Source organism: Haplochromis burtoni, unplaced genomic scaffold (assembly GCF_018398535.1).
Source record: "Haplochromis burtoni strain Fernald_Lab_line unplaced genomic scaffold, NCSU_Asbu1 Contig_143, whole genome shotgun sequence".
NCBI classification, from domain to species: Eukaryota; Metazoa; Chordata; class Actinopteri; order Cichliformes; family Cichlidae; genus Haplochromis; species Haplochromis burtoni.
Window position 1 is genome coordinate 627,197 of NW_024582504.1, and position 19,836 is coordinate 647,032.

General features: G+C 40.3%; 1 protein-coding gene across 6 annotated transcripts in view; it reads right to left on the bottom strand.

The window, feature by feature from the left end:
• nrxn2b (neurexin 2b) overlaps positions 1 to 19,836 on the bottom strand; it is a 687,884-nt gene that overhangs the window by 313,245 nt on the left and 354,803 nt on the right. For all 6 annotated transcript variants that reach the window (XM_014336560.2, XM_014336561.2, XM_014336563.2 and 3 more), the window contains 3 exons: positions 7,219 to 7,338; positions 5,802 to 6,183; positions 4,608 to 4,798 (listed from right to left, as the gene is read on the bottom strand). In XM_014336560.2, the coding sequence (XP_014192046.1) occupies positions 4,608 to 4,798; positions 5,802 to 6,183; positions 7,219 to 7,338 (693 nt within the window). The remainder of the gene's footprint in view (positions 1 to 4,607; positions 4,799 to 5,801; positions 6,184 to 7,218; positions 7,339 to 19,836) is intronic.

Consider the following 19,836-nt stretch of genomic DNA (forward strand, 5'->3'; position numbering starts at 1 on the left):
TCAATCCCCAGCAGCTCCTACTGATCCCAGAGTTGAACACAATGCTGTGTGTGCAAATCTGTGTGTGACTGGGTGTATGATAGAGAGATTAAGAAAGCACTTCGAGTGCTCAAATTGAGTAGCGCCAGTCAAATGACCTACATTTAAGAATTTATTGTTTTATTTTGATGAAATCTGTCGTTAGTGCTGAGGTTTAAGGCAGCTCAGCTTCCCAACTTAAATAATTTTCTCCCAAAATTCAAAATGCATAACTGAGATTTTAATATGTAATAACTACCATGTGTTTAGTAAAGTACATGTCCGTGCATCCATTAGAATGGATCTCCATCCAACAGTATGACTGCTGTATATTTAGTGTACAGGATGTGGCAAAGGACACATATTCTCATTGGCTTTAGTGAAAAACTAATTACCGGTAAGTGTCCTTATATAGCACTAATGAATTAACGATCAACATATCATTGTTAAATTAATTGTGATAACTGCCATAATTAGCATAAACAAATTGGGTCTCTTAGCCTTTGTCCACCCCAAATGGTGTTGTTGGTGCAAGCGAAATGAAAACATATCATGTATACCCTGTAGCTTCCTGTCACAACCAAAGAATCTGCTAATTGTTCTTGTTATCTTTCCAGGGGGAGGCTGTCGTCTTGGTGATAGTCTCGTTAATATAATTATAGTGAAGCCTGAAAATGAACGAGGTAATTAGTAATGTAACATGATATCAGTTAGACCTTGTGACATTTAAAATATGTCATTATTGAAGACTCAAAAACAGCATTAGTTAAGCGATGAAACATTTCAAACAGGAAACGTGGGGATAGACCAACACCCCATCAGATTTAGGGTTAAAAAATGGAAAATATGGAAAGAGGCAAATGGAGCGCTCACAGCATGAGGCATCAAATGAAATTCCTGCAGAGAATAAAGCAAGTGTTTAATCAAGAAAATCCTTTTTTACATTCTTATTTATTCTGGGGTAATTAAATTTGTAACAATAATTAATAATTAATTATTGGATCAAAGCAGAGACTCTGCAGGCATGTTAGTAATCAATAACAATTTACACCAAGACGAAGCCAAAGATTCTACAAACTGTTTCAATTAATTTCGTTGTGTCTTTTGATTATATAGGACGAAACTAGTGGTAATACTTATAATGACCCTCATGTGTGATGATAATAGTTATTATTTTACCCCAAACTTTGATCTTACTAAGTCTAACCAAGTAGGTTTGGGGCTCAAACCATCCACATAATTGTTTGCAAACCAATTATTAACCAATCTGTAACCATTAATAATCATTGCATTGTTTTTACTGTAATTTCCTATCTATTATATATTCTAAACGAGTAATAAATGTGTAATTTCACGTTCCATAAATAAGCCCTCATCGTGATATCATATTGAGCTCATCATGATTTGTGCTCTCTTTGACCTTATTATTGGGTCTTTCCATCATATGCCATCATACGATAATAATAGTTTTAAAATGTCCTAGAATAAAACAAGCTATTGCAGTAGAAGAATATGGTAACAACTTGCAGTATGTTGACAAAACTGACGCAGCCGTATTCCCTTTGTGATGTATGTTGAACATGCATCACAACGGGTCTTGCTCTAAGACCCGCTTTTACTCTACAAAACCGCTCAGTGCTATCCTTGGGAGACTGTGTGTGTTGTTCCATCATCATACTTTAGCTGACAAAGAGGAATGCCTTGAAGATTTTTTGCCTGTCCAAAAACAAAGGAAAGGAAGACAGAGAGCACAAAACCCATTTTCCCCATTTTCTCTGTGCAATTACACAGATAAAGCTTGGAGAATTGGATTTTTTTTTTCCCCTTTGAAATGCAGACTGAAATGGTGTTAAAGCAAAGCAAAGAGATTGAGAGGAACGTCTTATTGTTGCTATTTCGTCTGGTTTTTTGGTTTTTTTAAACACAGCTTTGTGTGTAACCACTGAAAAGATACACGAGTATATAAAAAAAGGGGAAAAACATATTCTGTTTATCAAATTTAAATATATATATTTATATATATAATTCTCGAGAGCCTTTCATCACCTATGAAACTATACACATTTAGCCCTGGTGGTTTGTTCTCGTGTTTACAGTGTTTGAGCGCAATATTTTGTCAGGAGGATTGTCACAGATATTCTCTGTGGTTCTACTGTGTTTGAATGCCCAATTAGACAAGTGAATTGAGGATAGAGACATCCCCTAACCCCCTCAAAAGTCCTCTAAAGTGATATTTACAGCCATTATTCTTCCCACTAGCACCAAGCTGCTTCGATATCTACCCCCTGCAGACAAGAATTGTTCAAATAAAGAAAAGGAACCCTGAAAATACATAGATTTTGAACACAGCAGCATGCACATTAACGACACAGATGGAGGGTTATTCCCCAGCCATGTTGAGAATGTGTTGATTGGACAATGAAAAGATGCCTTCTGCTTCATTTAAGTAAAAGAAAATCAATTTGGTGTCTGTAATTTTGAATATGCAAATTGTGCCATTGTTGCTGTATACTTCTGTGCTGGGCAGCTGTCTTTGTATGTTCAGTTGGAAGCATATTATTAGAATCAAGTACAGTTTGGTATCACTTCAGTGCATAATCAGTAGTTGTATTGCTTGCAGAAGAGTTCATCTGACAGCCACGTGTAGTCACGTGTAGATTAATATAACCATGCTGTCATCACACGCTTGCATTCTGACAAGTATCGGTGGGTGTCATGGTGTTACATGTCTTCACTCATACATACTGAATATTCATTAAACAAATTCTCAAATAAACTCTGTGTTTTTCTGTTTTTAACACAGAACAGAGCGTGTGTGCAATAGCGACTTAAATGCAGCTAATTAAGCCTACTTTGTGGAGCAGCAGCCAGTTCTGCACTGTTAAAAACACTAATTTTAGAAAATTGCCACATCTTTTGACAAAATGGCCATAAACACAAATTCAAGACAACAGCTGTGCTTTGGTTGCAGCTATATTTACAATGATCACTCTGTGAGCAAATTCTCATGCACAGAGAGGAGACATGCAAACACATGCAATGTAAATAATTTGTAAACTATAGGAATATAAATGGGATTGTCTCATTCTGTATCTCACTCGTAATATATCCAACCTGCTCGCCTCGCACTGCACAGTAGACATACTGTATACATGCAGTGCATGCAATGGAGAATGAATTATACAGCGTTAAAAGCTACACTCAAAGCAAACAATTATTTCTAGTGGTTCCTGAACTCACTATTGACAACATTATGAAATGACCACAAAATATAGTTCAACATAAAACATGTAAAAACCATTCATCCTTACACTTTAGGTGGCAAATTTTAAGATCAACTTGCTAGCTGTCTTGCACTTGCATATTTCACTACTTTGTAAACCAGGGAAGGTATGGATTTCCCATTCCTCTATACGTCTTCCTCTACAGACTGCCTTAGGATTATTCTGTTTTGGTGGACTGTGCATACTGCAATGGACAAAACTGGAAAAAAGGGTAAGGTCTGTGAATAAATCATTCCCCCCCAAAAAAGCTTTTTGATCTTTTGACTCCTCACAGACATCAGTGTGCCCAGTGAGTCACCCTGACTTCTGATGTGTCTTACACAAAAATTCCCTGTAACCTCAAGAGCACTCCAAGCTCTGGGACACAACACTGGCAAAATCAAAGTGTTTCCTCCAGTGCCAAACTTAATGTGCGTTCATGGTGGCACTTGAAAGAGTCTAGCTGTGGTCACATGGCAGTCTATCCTCTGCTGTCCATTGTTAATACCCTACATCCAAGAAGTGCGTGTTACTTTTTGATTGCTGACATTCTTAAAGCAGACCAAAGATATTATTCACATGCTGTAAAACATTTTGTGGAACTGCCGAGCGCCTTCCTTTGAAGGCTTTTATTTAGAGCGGATTCACAGAGACGCAACATTTAAAAAGTCAAAGTAGTAAAAGGTGCCTCCATCACATAAGCTCATTATTTTGTGGGTAAACGTGATTCACTATGTGTTTTTGTTTTTTAAAAATCTTCAGTCTAAACAAGAAGCGATGAGCAGTTATTGTTTCTGGTATGATTCTTTTTGTTGTGTGATGTTGGATTTAGGTCAGATAGTGATTGGTGACAGATGTTGGTGTTATTGCCCTCCTCCTGCTGAACATGGAGGATCACCTTTTAAAGCAAACAGCCTTTTTATTGCAACCACTGTCCACTCTTGTTTGGCCAGCATATTTATTTTTCACATATACAAAGAAACAGAAAACAAACGCACCTGGTAACACAACCAAAGTGGATTTTGGAGCCATTTTTGTGCAATATGTGTGAAAGAAAATGGATATTTAACAAGAATATCAAACCAGAACTGTGCTACATGCCCACAAAAACAAAGGAATCCTCAAGAAAACCAATGAATATGCAGAAGTCCTATCTGAAAAGCCACTGGGATGCTCAGAGTGGTTATAATTTAGATGGATTTGAGCTGGCGTGTGTTTATGGGCATCCTCCAACAACACTAAAGGGACAGGCCAAGGATGACACTGGGATAGTTATTTCCTGCAAGTGCCAATGTTTTCTGGAAGATTTTACAGTGCTGCTGTTACCTTTGAGGTCCAGGTTGCGCGCTCCATTGGAGTGCTGAGTAACGGTGCGTGAGTCAATCTTGAGTGTGTGTACATTGTTGGCATCCCGGGACACCACCACATTGTGCCACTGGTTGTCGTTGAGTGGTTTGTCTGAGTTGCCCTTCATCAGCGACGGGCCATTGCCGAGATCAAAGACGTAATGGATGTACCTTTGAAGAAAGACGTCAGGATTAGGACTGTGTTCCTAACTCTTGTAACTCAACAGCGATGCACGAGTTAAACAAACTCATTTGTTTCAGGCACTTTTTATTCCAGGAAAATTGAATTTTATATCAAATCTTCCTTGGATGACCTTTTTTCCTAAATTTTCTCCAAGATGCTGTAAGAACATTTTTCGGGGGGAAAATACCAACCGTTTATGTAACTGTACCTGGAAACTGTGATTTGTTTTGGAGTTTTTTCTGGCTGGTTAAACATGTAAATATAGATACCTACTTTGTCTAAAACTCTGTGCTTGGCCACAGGCAGATGAGGTGGCACAGTTCCCTCCTTCACACAAATATGGCTGTCTTTTGTGTTGTTGGTTAAAGCTATTGTGCTTGTTTCATTCAAGGTATGTGATTTTTTTTCTACCTTGAGTCCAATTCCTTTATGTAGCCTCTTGTCTTTTCAGGGTAGAAGCAGCTCAGGCTTTTGTGTTATAATGATGCCGAATTCAGAGCACAAGGGAAGAGACAAACACTACCAAAAGCCTCTTTTGGAGACCCTAATTATAAGCAGCTTTTAGGTTGATAAGATTCACAAGTCCAACCACTTTATTTTGGGGTTGTGATGGCTTTGTCAAGTCTTTGTAGAAAAAAAAAACAACCTGAGAAAAACCAGATATCTCTACTTCCTGTTGACCAACCACTAACAAGCTACAGCATGCGAAGCTTTCAGCTGAGCTTTTAAGATGACTGATTATGATTACTCACAAACATACTCTAAACTAAGTTACACCGAGCCCACTCTGATTCATAGCAGCATTAAATGACTCACTGATCTGTGGGGAAAATATATGTGCTTATGTGCTCTATGTAAAAACAAGGGCTGGTGGACAGAAATCTGCAGAGCGCAGGGGAAAAGCAACATCATCTTTTTTAGGCATAGCATACAATAATGAAAAAACATAAAATGATTCAGACAATTAAGAAAAACCCAAGTAAAACTCACCCCTTTACCAGTTCCACAACTATAAAGTCGCTCCCATCTCCGGAGTTGAAGAGCATCAGGCCATCAGGTGTGGTGGTTTTAAACTGAAAGAACAGGTGCATGGAGGCATACGCTTGTAACGTCGCTAATGCTAAGTAGCTGCCTTTTGTTCGAAATGTCACCGGATCCGCAATGATGTGGCGCATGCCAAAGCGGGCATTCAGCTCGCAGTATGAGATGTCCCCGTTTTTACACTGGTCTAGATATGGCACACTATTGAAGGTCAGGCCCTGCAGATGGCCAATGAAGTTTGAGGGGACCACGGATATGAAGCGGCGCTCAGTCATGATGCCCGTCTCAATGTTGTGGAACTCAAGATGTGTGTGGGCACCAGTCATCTGGCCTAAAGATTGTGGATAACAAAGATAACAAAGAAAAAAAACATTAGCAGATGGTACTACATTTCATTATTATTAGCCTTTCTTAATTTATTTTATAATTATTATTATTATCTTTACAGTATAGTAATCAGTTATATTGCTGATCTACGCTAAACAATACAGTTGTGTTTCAGGACAGATAAGGAGTAATCGTCTTGGTAAACTGCAGATTAAAATCCTTTCCCTACTAAAACCCGGAAGAGCCTGCAAGGCATCTCTTGGCATCATTTCCTTTTTTCTTTCCCAGGCACTAGTTTGTGAATAATGTCAGTCTTCACAGGGTTGATTTTCACTAATGGTCTCGACATGCCCACTCGTTTTTTTCCCCTCTGCATCTACCACACACACTCAAACTCACCTTTTCACTCAGCCTTTGCCCTCCCATCCTTTCGCCTGAGGCCACAATGTTATGTGTGCCTCTGATGCCACCTTGTATTTGACCTTTTATCCTTCTCTTGGATGCAGGCAGAACCAATTTCTTTGAACTTTGTTCATTGGCTTGCTCACTCGTGGTAAGTAAAATAGCAATCCCCAAAAAAGCTGTGGCTGTATTCAGCCTCAAATATGTATGTATCCTTTTGCTTTTTATACATTTTTATGGCTTTGCCAGGCTTTGCAGCTAAGGTACCTGGCATTTAAAGGCTTTAAAAATTAGATATAGGGTAAGTCACTGTGGGATGCTTGGAAGGTTGTCATGGAGATTGGGAATTGGGTACAAACATCTTAAATTTAGCATTATTTGCAAATAAACGCTTGCCAGCTGAATTGCCATTATCTCTAAATATGAGTTCAACAATAAAAATGTCTCATTCATTTTAACTCTAATTTGTCACCTTTATGTCTCAAATCAGATGTTTTAATGACAACTAGCAAAACAGCTGCTCTGAGCCTGTTGTACATACATTATCAGCAGAACACGTGGATTTGAGAATGCAGCACCACGCTCATTTACAGCATCTCACACCAAATGAATCCTCAGTGTCCTAATCACAACTAACCTTCCACTGTGACGTTATCCACAGACAGCTGTAGGTTCTTGCCTCTCCGCACCACCTTCACCATGTGCCACTCGTTATCGTTCAGCTTCTGCCCCGCGAACAGTGTCTCGGGTCCTTTGCCTGTTGTAGGGGGAGTTAAAATCACAAAACAGCACAGCAGAGATGATGTGTGCGCCTACCAACCCCCACCCCAAACACCTTCCTTCCACCTCCACCTCCCAGCCACCCCCCCAGCACACACACACACACACACAGGTCACACACTGTAGGTGACAGGGTTGGTAGAGAAAACCTGCATGTTTGCAAAACACATTCGTGCTATTGATTTTCTCACTATGCTAGGCATGAAAGGAACTGAATATCTAGCCCGACACATGCTGAGTTGCAGACATTATATGAAGGCATGTCCTGCTTTCACAAAGCATCTCGATGTGCTGCATAAGTGGAGGAGACCAGGTGGTTTAACTGCTCACTCCTAAAACCTCCCTCCACCACTCTCCTCCTTAATTCTCTCTTTCCATTTCTCTACTCCCAATTCTCATCGCCTCAGCTCTACCACTAAAGGATACACAGTTTTGTGGAATGGCATATGGTTTTGCTAAGATGCTCTATAGAGAAATATTTACATAAGAATGTTTTCAAAGTGGGGAGAAGGCTATTTATAAGCTGCCAATGACAGAGCTTGATTTCCTCAACATAAGAAAAAACTGCTGGCGTGAGGTACCGGCAGCAGAAAAACAGTGTGGGTTTTGATTCTGTTATGAATGCAGCAATGATCTGCTGATTTTATTCTTCGCTAAAAGTTAAGGTAGGAGCACGTTGTGTGGAAGAGCAGTGCCAAATTTTGTGGACTGAATACAGATGAATAAGCGTAAAGGCTATGGCCAAAAAAAAGTAAAATCCTTATATCACATGGATTCAAACTCTAAATGAAGGTCTAGCTGTAGTGGGACTGGGGTGATCATTATAATCAATGAGAAAAGGAAGAGAGTTTTTGTCAACAACAATATAATGATGGGAAACTTTCACCTCAGTGGCAGCAGGACACACTGAAATAGTAGAAAGCCAAAAGACACCAGTCTCATCCATTCTTTTAGGTGGCTCTGAAGTAGACTGAGGGCCATTGAGGCAGATCAATAGAGACACGATGACATCAAAAGATTGTGGCTTTCTTACACCATTACTGATGATTTGCTTATTTTGAGTCTAATATTTGCTGTCCCACACCAATTCCAGGGTCACTGTCTCGCTTCTGATTAGTTAGCCGGCTGGAGCTGGAGTGTGCAGCTGCTCGAGTGGATGATGTAGTACAGCCTGGTGAAATATGATGGTCCCTTTCCCAGTTCTGTGTGAAATTATTTAGTCTAGAGGAAAAAAAGGAATGTACCATCAATTGATGGCCCCACTTGGCAAGAACACACACTGCCCACTGGAGAACCGTTTTCCCATTTACCCCTGTCCCTTTTTCATTATATTGTTTTTTCATTATTTTTTTTTCCTTTGGCTACATAAAATGTGAAATAAACACTTTGATCCCTCATATGTGAAAGGAAGAGGCTGCTATATAGATGCAAAGAAAGCAAGTGTGGAGGAAAGTTGCAAGCAGAGAAATTAAAGCTGATACAAAGATATGCAGGAGTGCAGAGATAAAATGTGAAAATGGATGACAGCGAAGAAAGAAAAAAAAGAGCCCTACAAAAACCTAAGGAAAAAAAAGTGCAACAGAGCTGCAGTAGAGCTGGCTGGCTGATGTAAGAGTGTAAAAGTTAGAAAAGTACAACAAAAATGAATGGGAACAGCTACACTTTCAGAATGGAGTCCATGTAATATTTATTTTCCCTGGCTTCTACAGGCCACAGGAGAGCCAGGTCCACCGCTACCCACACAGCAAGAGTCATTTGGCTATAATACCTCTAACAATGGGGGAAAAATGTATGCTACTCTGGCCGGGCTAGCCAAGCAACAAAAAGCTCTGGGCAGAAGGTGGTGAAAGTGCAGCCAGGGACCTGTTAGGCTGTATGGTCAAAGTTGGAAACACTGAAGGGAAAGCACAGATAAGGTGGGGATGCAAGTCCACTGTCAAAGGTTAAAGACGAGTTTTGCTGACTTTTGTTGATTTTAAAATAAAAAGGCTTTCAGTTAAAGTAGTTTAATACCTATGTGGGTAAGACGGGTTAAGTCTGTAACCGGTGATTATCTGATTTTATGCTACAAACAGCATGAATCCCCAAAATGAAGAGCACTGTGACCAGAGCTGTTAGCCTTGCTGAGAAGTTGGAGACGTATAGATTGTTGTCTGTAGCTCTAAAGGCTCACTGCTGCTCCCCCTCCTTGTCCCACTACCCTGTTCAATTTTTCAAACGTATTCAATGTTAAAAACAACAACGTGTTTTTTAAAAAAAACAATACAATTACGGTAAGTGTCAAGTTCAATGACATTTTTTGACTGCTTTTTAATAAAATGTCAACTTGTGTTTTCTTCTTAACGTATTACTCCTTTTAGTGTAAAGCTACAGCACTGGGGAATGCTTAAAATGTCACCATCACCAGGTTTAATTACAGTAAATATCTAGATATGTAAATGTTACCTCATTAGGTGCCAGTGAATTAACATTTCATTTCAGTTTTCACTAAAACTTGAAAGAATTTAATGTCCTGATCCTAAACCCATCATTGGAGAACACTGACTGCCTCAAACCGATTGTGATGAAGTTGGTGGTGATATTGCTTGCAGTTAAATTAAGTAAAGCCTTACTTCACTGCCCAGGTAACAAGGCAAACAGCAACACTAAGGACTTGCAGTATGGGGTTAAATGAGCCACTAAGCTGGTAATGTAGCCACTCTCCGAGAGAAGTACTCCTTGGTGAAAAAACAAGGAGGGGAAGAGAGCTCGTTAATGAAGAAGCTGACAATTATTAAAATGAAATGAATTCTCATTCTGCCACTTGTGCGTTCTTACTCTGTCTTGATCAGCAGGGCAAAGGGCTGTGATCATATAAACAGAAGCTCCTTGTGCCTCTATCTCTCCCATTCCTTTGTTCCATCCTGCCACTTTTCTTTACAGCTTCTAAATGCATCACAGAGGCACTGAAAAGAGTAAAAATAACTACGATTGTGGACTACTTTCATTGACTGTGTCAGCTCACCATTAGTGAGAGGTGTGATGCTTGTGGGCTGTTGCGTAATTACCAGCAGCCATCCATCATTGGTTGCTGTTTTCTCTCTGTAAACAACCTTGATTAATGCAATCGGATCAATGCAACACAGGTTGTTGCCATACAGGCTGCGAGGCTGCTGGGGCAACAGCAGGTACTTGAGCACAGTTGTTTAATTATTTTGTCTAAACTCTGATCACGACAACTTATGAGAGAATAGCTTATAATCACTCAGCGAGAAATGCTGACAACACGATAATCAGGAAATAAAACATGAAAAATGTTTGTTTTCTCTTACTTTGCAAAAATAGTAGAGGTCCAAATATCTCTTAGACCACTGATAATATGTGTAGCTAGAAGAAGAATCTGACAGTTTGAATATTTCGCCCTGCCTAATGACTTTTCTTATCCCTGTTCATATTTGTCACAGACACCACGACTCCAAGCCCCTTTATTAAACACAGTATGTTTCACTTAGATTCTTTTGCATTTTGCACAATGTCAGAGTTTTGTGTGGTCCTGTTAACATCTAGCTGTCACATAGAATTAGCTCCAAATAATAATGGCTATATATAGTATACCAAGCAAGCTTTCTGGCATGATTATTAAGTCAACCAGTGCACCAAAGTCTGGCCAGAGGGAGCAAAGCCAGTCTGAGATTTGCTGGGCAAATGTGCTTGCCAAAATGACAACGCCACAGCACACCATCACAGGGCTACAGGCAGTAAGTTTGCTGCTGGTGTAACAGTGGACGACTATGAAAGCAGCAATGAGTCATGCAGTCGTACAGAGAAGCGCACAGAGGCCGTTTATCAGGGTTGCTCAAGCATATGCAGTTAGTGTGTTGAGACTGCAGGGGTCAGGCACAACTGCAGGGTGCGTCTGCGAGTTAAAGGGTCAAATTTGTCTAGGGGCAACTGACTGTGATGGTGTGTCTGATCTAACAAGACAGCTTATACCCCGATCTACTCAGATTAAAGAAAAAAAAAAAAACAACTAAAATGCCACAGGATTCACATCAAATGTAGCAAAACATTTATGTTCCAGTATCAGTGCAGCACTGAAAAGTCCCCAATCGGCTATCACATAACAAAATAAATGTAAATGCAATGCGTGTATTATAGGATAATGTTGTTCCCTGATGACACCGCTTTTTTTTTTTATCTCATCACTCAACCAACCATCCAGGCCAACCTGAGCTACTATCTTGGTTGAGCTCCAAAAGACTAAATCTCCAGGAATCATATCATTTTATGATGCTTGGCAGAATGTGCTGTCTTTAACTATGGGATACAGAGGCGAATACCAGCCTAAGCTCTCTGATTTGAATTCCCTGGAAGAAAGCACAACCCTGACTAGCTACTGCTCTGGACTTTCGAGGTCATGAGCTTCTGCAAAGCCATGCACAAATTTATGCATTCACATAACCGCACACACTTGCAAGCACTCGTGGGAAAAAGGTAAATCTAACAGCGGACTACAGTCTAATTAAAATAAGCTCAAGAAAGAACCCCACTGCCATTTGTTTCATTCTTGGCTCAGCAGCCCCACTCTGAGGGGGAAAAACAGGAAAATGCTGATTCTGTGTCACTGAACCGACGAAGCCAGAGCAAGGGAGACTCAGAGGGGCTTGTGCAGTCGGGAGCGAATGGAAAATGAGAAGATCGTGGATACCAAATGACTGAAATTGATTTTTCATGCAAAGTGGTATAGAAAACAGAGCCAGAGAAACCAGTGCTGACCAGGGGGAATTGTAATGCTTGGTTTCTCCACAAATTCATATGGTAAAGAGGGGCATTGAAAAATCTGCTTAGCAAGACAGACAGGTGCTGTAATCATATATGTGTGTGTGTGTGAGTGTAAGACTTGTTTATGTTCAGGATTAGCATTTCACTAACAGGTGATAGACCTCAGGCAACCCCCCTTTGTGCACCCATCTGGTAAAGCACATTGTGCGCTCAGCACACTCCAGTGTTCACACTCCTTCCCACACACAAGTATGCAAAGAACTGTGAAAGGGAATATGGAGTTTTAAGGTAGGTAAAAAGGATATACATCCTCCTCTTTTAAAATGAACTAAGGGCCATTATTAAGCAGGAGTAGCTACCTATGTTTGCTGCCCCATACCAATCTAAGAGATCTAGGAAAAAATAAACAATTCCTCTCATATTTAAATGAAAATTTCTCTAAATGTTAAAAACAAAAAAAAAAAGCCAAATAGTGATAAGCAATGATAACATAGTAAATTTGATAATTAAGCGATAATTCAACAAATAACAGTCCCTGAACAAAGCTGACTTTTTCAAAAAATTTCAGGAATAAGAAAATATGAATTGGAGGTGAAAATACAAAGCTGGTATGAATACGACTCAGATTCTGCCCGCCAACAGAGCAACAGAGAAGATTTATGAGGACTAGTTAAAGGCTGACAGCCTATAGCTATTTTATACACAGGGGAACTTTACAGAGCTTTGAAATTTTAAAAAGAAATTACAACTTGGAGACCGAGGATTTTTTTTAAAGATATGTATAAATGAGGCACTAGGCAAATAAAATTATCAGGGAAGGGTTGGGCAAAGCGGATGATATATTAAATGTCTTCCTATCAATACATAAACAAGAAAGCAAGCATAAAACAATATCAAAGCTTTACAGGGGCCTCCAAGAGTCCTCAAAAGCAAATATCAAACTTATTAAAAATAAATGGGAGCGAGAAGGTGAAACAAGTAAAACAGAAAGGATGAAAAAAGTTTAAATCACAAAAGAAAAGCACCCTTATAGCTATGGGTAAAAAAAAGGGTTTTAGTTACTGATGTACAGAAAAAGCACCAACCCTTCAAAGATACTAGTGCAGGCCTTTCATCTTTGGGTAAGTGTGGGTAAGCTTTGGGATTGTACCCACACTTATCCCACATGGAGCTCAAGTGGGTGTGCCCACACAAGGCCCACAGCAGTTTTGCCCTTTGGGTTCCCTGCGTGGATTTTTATATGCAAGTCTACTTTGAGTAGACCACAGAATACCCATGTGGGAAACACAGCAGTTTTGCCCTTTTAGGACCCTAAGAGGGAATTCTGTGGTTAACCCACTGTGGGTTGCCCATAGTACACATACATGGAGCTCCATTGGCCTCTTTGTGAATTAGCCCAGGCGAGCCAGAAGCACTTTTACCCTGAAAGGCCCCCCATCACATTTTTCTTTGGCCAAAATGGGTTTGCCAATAAAAACCCATGCTGGGATTCCAAAGGGCAAAACTGCTGCCCGCCCTGTGTAGGAACACCTACATGGGCCCTGCGTGGGATAACTGAGTTTGCCAGGCCCACACAGCTTACTGATAACCTATCTACTGTGTTCCTGCACAAGCATGTTTGTAACTGTGACTACTGAAGAAAATGAAACTATAGAACATTTTTTTAATACACTGACAGAAATACAAGGCTGAGAGAAGATGATTGATTGAAAATCTGAAGGAAATAAAAAGTGAAACTGGATCTTGTTCATAAACTGCAAAAGAACTCAAGAAGCAAAAGACATATTCCATTTTGTATGATCGACTATCTTGGTTGAAAGGATTTGAGTTTTCCTTTGTGTGTGTTTGAGGGCAAGTGACTCTATAGTGAAGTGGCTCACATGTTCGACTATCGTCAAGCAATTTTCAGGAATGAAGGGTTTAAAAATCTGCCAAGTCACCTATCTGGTTACTTTGACTTGATGAAGTTACTTTTCTTTTCCAATTAATGTTCTGATGTACACTACATCCAACTGGTGGCAGTAATGTACCATGTTGCACATGTGTGCCCTGAACAATAGGGGTAATAATAATAATAATGGATTGGATTTATATAGCGCTTTTCAAGGCACCCAAAGCGCTTTACAATACCACTATTCATTCACTCTCACATTCATACACTGGTGGAGGCAGCTACAGTTGTAGCCACAGCTGCCCTGGGGCAGACTGACAGAAGCGAGGCTGCCATATCGCGCCATCGGCCCCTCTGGCCAACACCAGTAGGAAAGTAGGGTAAAGTGTCTTGCCCAGGGACACAACGACCAGGACAGAGAGCCCAGGGATTGAATCGGCGACCTTCCGGTTACAGATGCGATTCCCAACCCCCTGAGCCACGGTTGCCCCAGAGGGGGCGTCCACACCTAGTATATAGGTATACTGTGGGTATGCTGCTACTCTCTGCTTAGTGTGGGGAGCCCATACTAAGGGCTGTCCCACTGGGATCCACGTGGACCCAAAGTGCGGGCCACAGATATGCCCACAGGCCCATGCTGGTACTGGGGCCTGTGGGTCTGCCTACAGTGCCCGAACACAGGTCACAAGGGGGATGTTTACAGGTAGGAACAAATTGCTGATGGATTATCTGTAGCCAAATAAACAAACAGAAACTGTTCTGGGTATTTTTTGCTGTTGTTTTTTGGAATAGCATTTAAATGCATAACTTTACAAAGATCAATTTAATTCAGACCTGCTATTTTGTTTTAGTCTCTTATACAAAAACATGAACATTGCTGTAACACTACAGCTGTTAAACCAAACTGGACTAAAATAGAGCACGAGTACAAAAAAGTTATCACTGAAAACTAATTAATTAATTTTAATTACGCCGAGAGCTTATTAAATAAACAATAAACAAAAACCAGATGAAGCCCAGTGTTGCTCTTGTAATCACCACCTATTGATCAGCAATGCTTTCCAATTTATTAAGAATAATAAAAAAGAAAAAGGCAAAGCAGACAATATAAAAGTGCAATATAAACCAATAATGCTTTTAGAAATATTTGGTTTAGCCAGTGCAGGAGTAGCAATCAATCAGTATACTTGATCAGTTTCACCTTGTGATGTCTCATTCTCTATATAGAGCCATGTGTACAGGTTTGTTGCTAGTGTTAAAAGATTGATTTTCGTGCACCAAAGTAGTTACAGCTGCAACAATGAGAAGCTGGTGGGTGTTTCTTAGGTGTACCGTAGGCAGTGAACTGAGACTACATGGTCTTCTTCCTTCCTACATTTGTGGGAGGTGCGTGTATGAGTGTTTGTGAGTGAGAGAGAGGGAGTGAGCAGAAGCGGGTGAGAGCTTACGCTTCCGTTCAACCTTGCAGAGGAGAGCGGTACATGCTGTGCACAATAGCTACATCTCCCACACACAAACATGTTGTCCTGTTTTCATACTGTACAACAACAGGCCGGCGCTTCTAACTGGATGATTGGGATCTCTGTGTGTAAGCTTGGGTGGATAACCGTTAAAGAGAATGAAAGAAAGTAAAACCAACCCATTTTCAAAGAAGTACTGTTAAAATTTTAATTCAGGCCTTGGGTTATGGCGTTGGCGGTGGTGAGGGGAATGAAGGCAATGAGAGGGCAGAATATGTGTGTGGACAGAAGATGATGACAGGGATGCTGTGTCAGCATTGCTCTTTTTCTTGGCCAAGAATGTGGCACAGGAGCGCCGCGGGATAATTTGATGACACGTTTGTGTGTTTGAAAGTGACCTAAGCGAGGAGGAGGCGATATGTACGCGAATGTTCGTGTCTATCCACCTGTACTTTATATCACAATTATCTGGAAAACATATTGAGCTTTGAGGACTTATTTGTTAGATTTACATATTTTTTATGATGGTTTGAGTGTGCCAATGTGTGCGGTGCATTAGAGTGTTTCGCAGTTTAGTGCCAACCCCGTGTCCCCTCTCTCCTTTGCCATCTGTGCTCCTGGCATGGCTCCTTACTGTCGGTAATGAAGAGGAACCACCCCCACTCCCATCTCCACTCCCCTCCACCCACCCCTCTCTCTCACTCTTTTGCTTACTTGTCTGGCTCTCTAACAAACCTTTTCCTTTAACTGTGTTGTCTTTCCCCCAAAATGACTTTACTACCTAGAAATCTCCATACACTCCTAAACTCCCGAACTCGCTGCTTTTGAAACATCCCCCTGAACTGCAGCTCCCCTGAATCTGCTTGACTTGATATTGATTCTTCTTTAAACAGAGCCTCTCAGCATGGTGCCTCTTAAGTTCAAACGTTTGAAAGCCTACTTCCCACTCAAATGAACAAATCCTATAAATACTGCACATCTGTGTTCTAAAACCCACACTCACAGCCTAACATTATATATACTTGCACACAAATAAATGTAATCACACGTGAACCATACTCATATATCACATACGATAATATGAAATGCTAATTGGTCTTATATTAGCTATCCCCCAAATCAGTACTGAAGCCAAATTCAGTTTTAACAGCAAATGTCAAAGTTGTTTTATGTCAGCAAAGCTACAATTAGCATTTAGAGTCCTGTTAAAAACTAAATACAACCCGTGCTTCAGTAGCTTCTCGTACTACCTGCAGCAGCAATAATTCAAAGTGATAATTTTCTGCATCTAAGTTTCTTTCTTTCATTGTAGAGAAATCCTGACTCACCATTCTTGACAATGTTGCTTCAGTTCATTGAGGTTTGTGGGCATTCATTCATGCACAGCTCTCTTAAGAGTCCTCCACAGCTTTTCAGCTGGGTTAGGGTCTGAACTTTGGGGAAACTGGAACCCTTTTATTCTATTCTTTTAAACCCAAATCATCACCCCTCCACCAATGTGTTTGACAGTTGTAATGAGGTGTCTGTGCTGTTACTCTGTATTTTCTTTTCACCAGACATGCTGCTACGCATTACGACCAAATGTCTGCACTTTGGCCTCGTCTATTCAAAGAACAGAAGTTCAGAAGTCTCGTGGTTTGTGGTTTGTTGAGGCGCAATGTTAAGATGGAAAATGAGGCCTGTAGAGTTCGAGATGTAGCTCTGTTTATTGGAAGGATTTCTGCTTCTTTGGAGATCCTCACACTTGGTGATGATCAGTTAGTCAAGTGCAATTAATCAGCAGCACCTGGTTCTTATTTAACTTCTGAATTCTTAGTAAGCAGTGTGTACTTTTTCACACAGGACGCTATGAAAGCGTTTTCCCATGATTGTATTTGACACATTGTTGCTAATCCAACTCTGAATAGAACACTTGGAACTCACATACAGTATCCTGTGATTATTGAAAAGATGTGTATTTAAACTTGTCTTTAACAAATCATTTTTTTGTGACTGACCCTGAAACATAACCAAGTTACAGTATTTTTAAGTATTATTCTGCAGAATGAACTGACATTAGGAAAACAACACAACAACTTCAACTGTAAGTGAACTATTGTGTAACTGGTTTATCCACTGTCTCTGCTCTTCTACTCTCTACTTAAAACCAACACTCCCTGGTTCTCCATCACTCCCTTGTTTCTCTAAGCATTTTTGGGGGGAGTAGTTCAGGAGGTCTTGGACGCCATGCATTTCCAAACCACAGGTTCAGTGCACTTTTCCTCATGTTTCCCTCTAATGAGCCCTCCCTTGTGCCAGCATAGCCTGGAGCAGATGGGATGGTTCAGCATGGCATCACCAGCCGACACAGTGGCATGTCAAACAGGCGGTCATGGGCCTGAGCATGCCAAGCACAGTCATACTCTATCGCCATATGGGAATAATGTGCACTGAGATCATGCTGGATAGGCTGACAGAGTGCGATACATGGCCTGAGTCGCCTGCAAATCAGAACAAATGCCTATGGATGCTTAAGCATATATGTATAAGTCTCAAGGCACAAACAAATGACTGTTGACCAGGCTGAGGTCAAGGCTTCAAACACGCTCAGAGTACTGCTGTAGACACTCATCTGTTCACACATGCAAAATGCTCTCTACCCCTGCAGACACGTGCTGTGCACTCACAAATTTGCAAACAGACACACACGCACAATCCAGTCCATTCATCAAATGGCAATAAAAGACAGACACAATTCTATACAACGCTCACCAGCCCTGGCAGTTGCTCCCATTCACACACCAATAGAGGCACACACACCCCCTCCCCTCGGTCCTCTGCAGACTGTGATGATGGCTTGTGTTTGGGAGGTTAATGGCTGTTTGCTCCCCACAACCTTCACACTTGATTACTCAAGTCGACTGCTGTCTGGACTGCGGGGGACATCTCCAGGACACCACAGCCCTTCCTGCCACCACTCTCATAAGTATGCCCTGTTCATTAGAAATGTTAATGAAGTTTGAGGACACAGTGTGCAAAGTGCTGGGAAACGATCCTCAGTGTTATTAGACCACAGCATTAGAAATGATTTAGCAGTGCCTTAATAAACATAAAATAAAGGAAGAAAAGTACATCTTGAAAGATGGAGGAGCAGAACAAAAGTGTTCTGCATTATGCAGGTCACATTTTTATCTATTGCATTTTTAAAAATTCAGTGTGGGCTTTGCAGTGCACTGCATGATGACCATCTGATTTCCATTTGAAAGTAAGGAAATGTGCTGTATGGATAATTTGTGAAATTACTATAAAGTGTGGGAAATTACACACCCACTGAAGTAGTGCAGTTTTTAGAAAAAGTGCCACAACTTCAAACGCTGCATAAAATATCTGTTCCCCAAAGTAGTTAACTTGGCAGTATTAAAGCAAACAGACCTTTCAGTCTTTACTTAGAGAGACTCCAGTGTTGGCACTCGTCCCAAAGTGTTCCAAGTGCAGGTAAGAGGCAAATTCACTACAAAAAAACATAAAATTTATATGTATGGTCATTGCTTTGTTGAAAGCTAAAGTCTCGAACCTATTAGTAATCTGCTAAAACTAACACTTGCTCTTTATTAGTGGCTTGCAGAAATGATATTGTTCTGCAAACTGAATACTTCTGATTACAGGTTTCTGTAGCTCTCTTGGTCTGAAAAATATCCAGTTTGTTAAAAAAGAATTTGACGAGCTGACTTCTGAAGTTGAACAGGTGTGCTTGTTTAATTGAAATGAAGAGCGGGCTTGTGGGAAACACATTTTACACTGCTGTTGGTGTAAGATGATTAAAGAGTACATTTGCACACCAAATTTATACAGGAGAAATACTAACATAGTCACAGAATTGTAATGAGCAGATATCCAAATAGATTATTTAAGTAATTATATATCTGTCAATAAAACAAGGCACGAGGCAGGTAAAACACTTGGAAATAGCCTTGCAGAGCAAAGATTTGAGTACATAGTTCATGATGTGCTATTTTTTTATGCACTGCTTGTTTATCTTGCAGTACTGAACACACCAGTCTATGTTCTATTAATTACAGCCACGGGCACATGATTTAAATTATGTCCTGTTTAAATTATCTGTGGATTTGGTTAAAATATATACAATGCATACATAATCATGTAAACCGAACGACTGCAGGCCACAGACATGGGTGATAACTAATTTTGAAAAATCTATTATTTTGCTTTAACAACATCATGCGACCTTAAAAATAGAAGCACAGAAGAAAAGTAAAATAATTATGCAAATCCGCAGGAAAAAGATAATTTGTGAAATTTCATTTTGCCACTCAGCGTATGATGAGGCCATAAACAACTGAATTATTGTTCAGTGGTTTTAAAA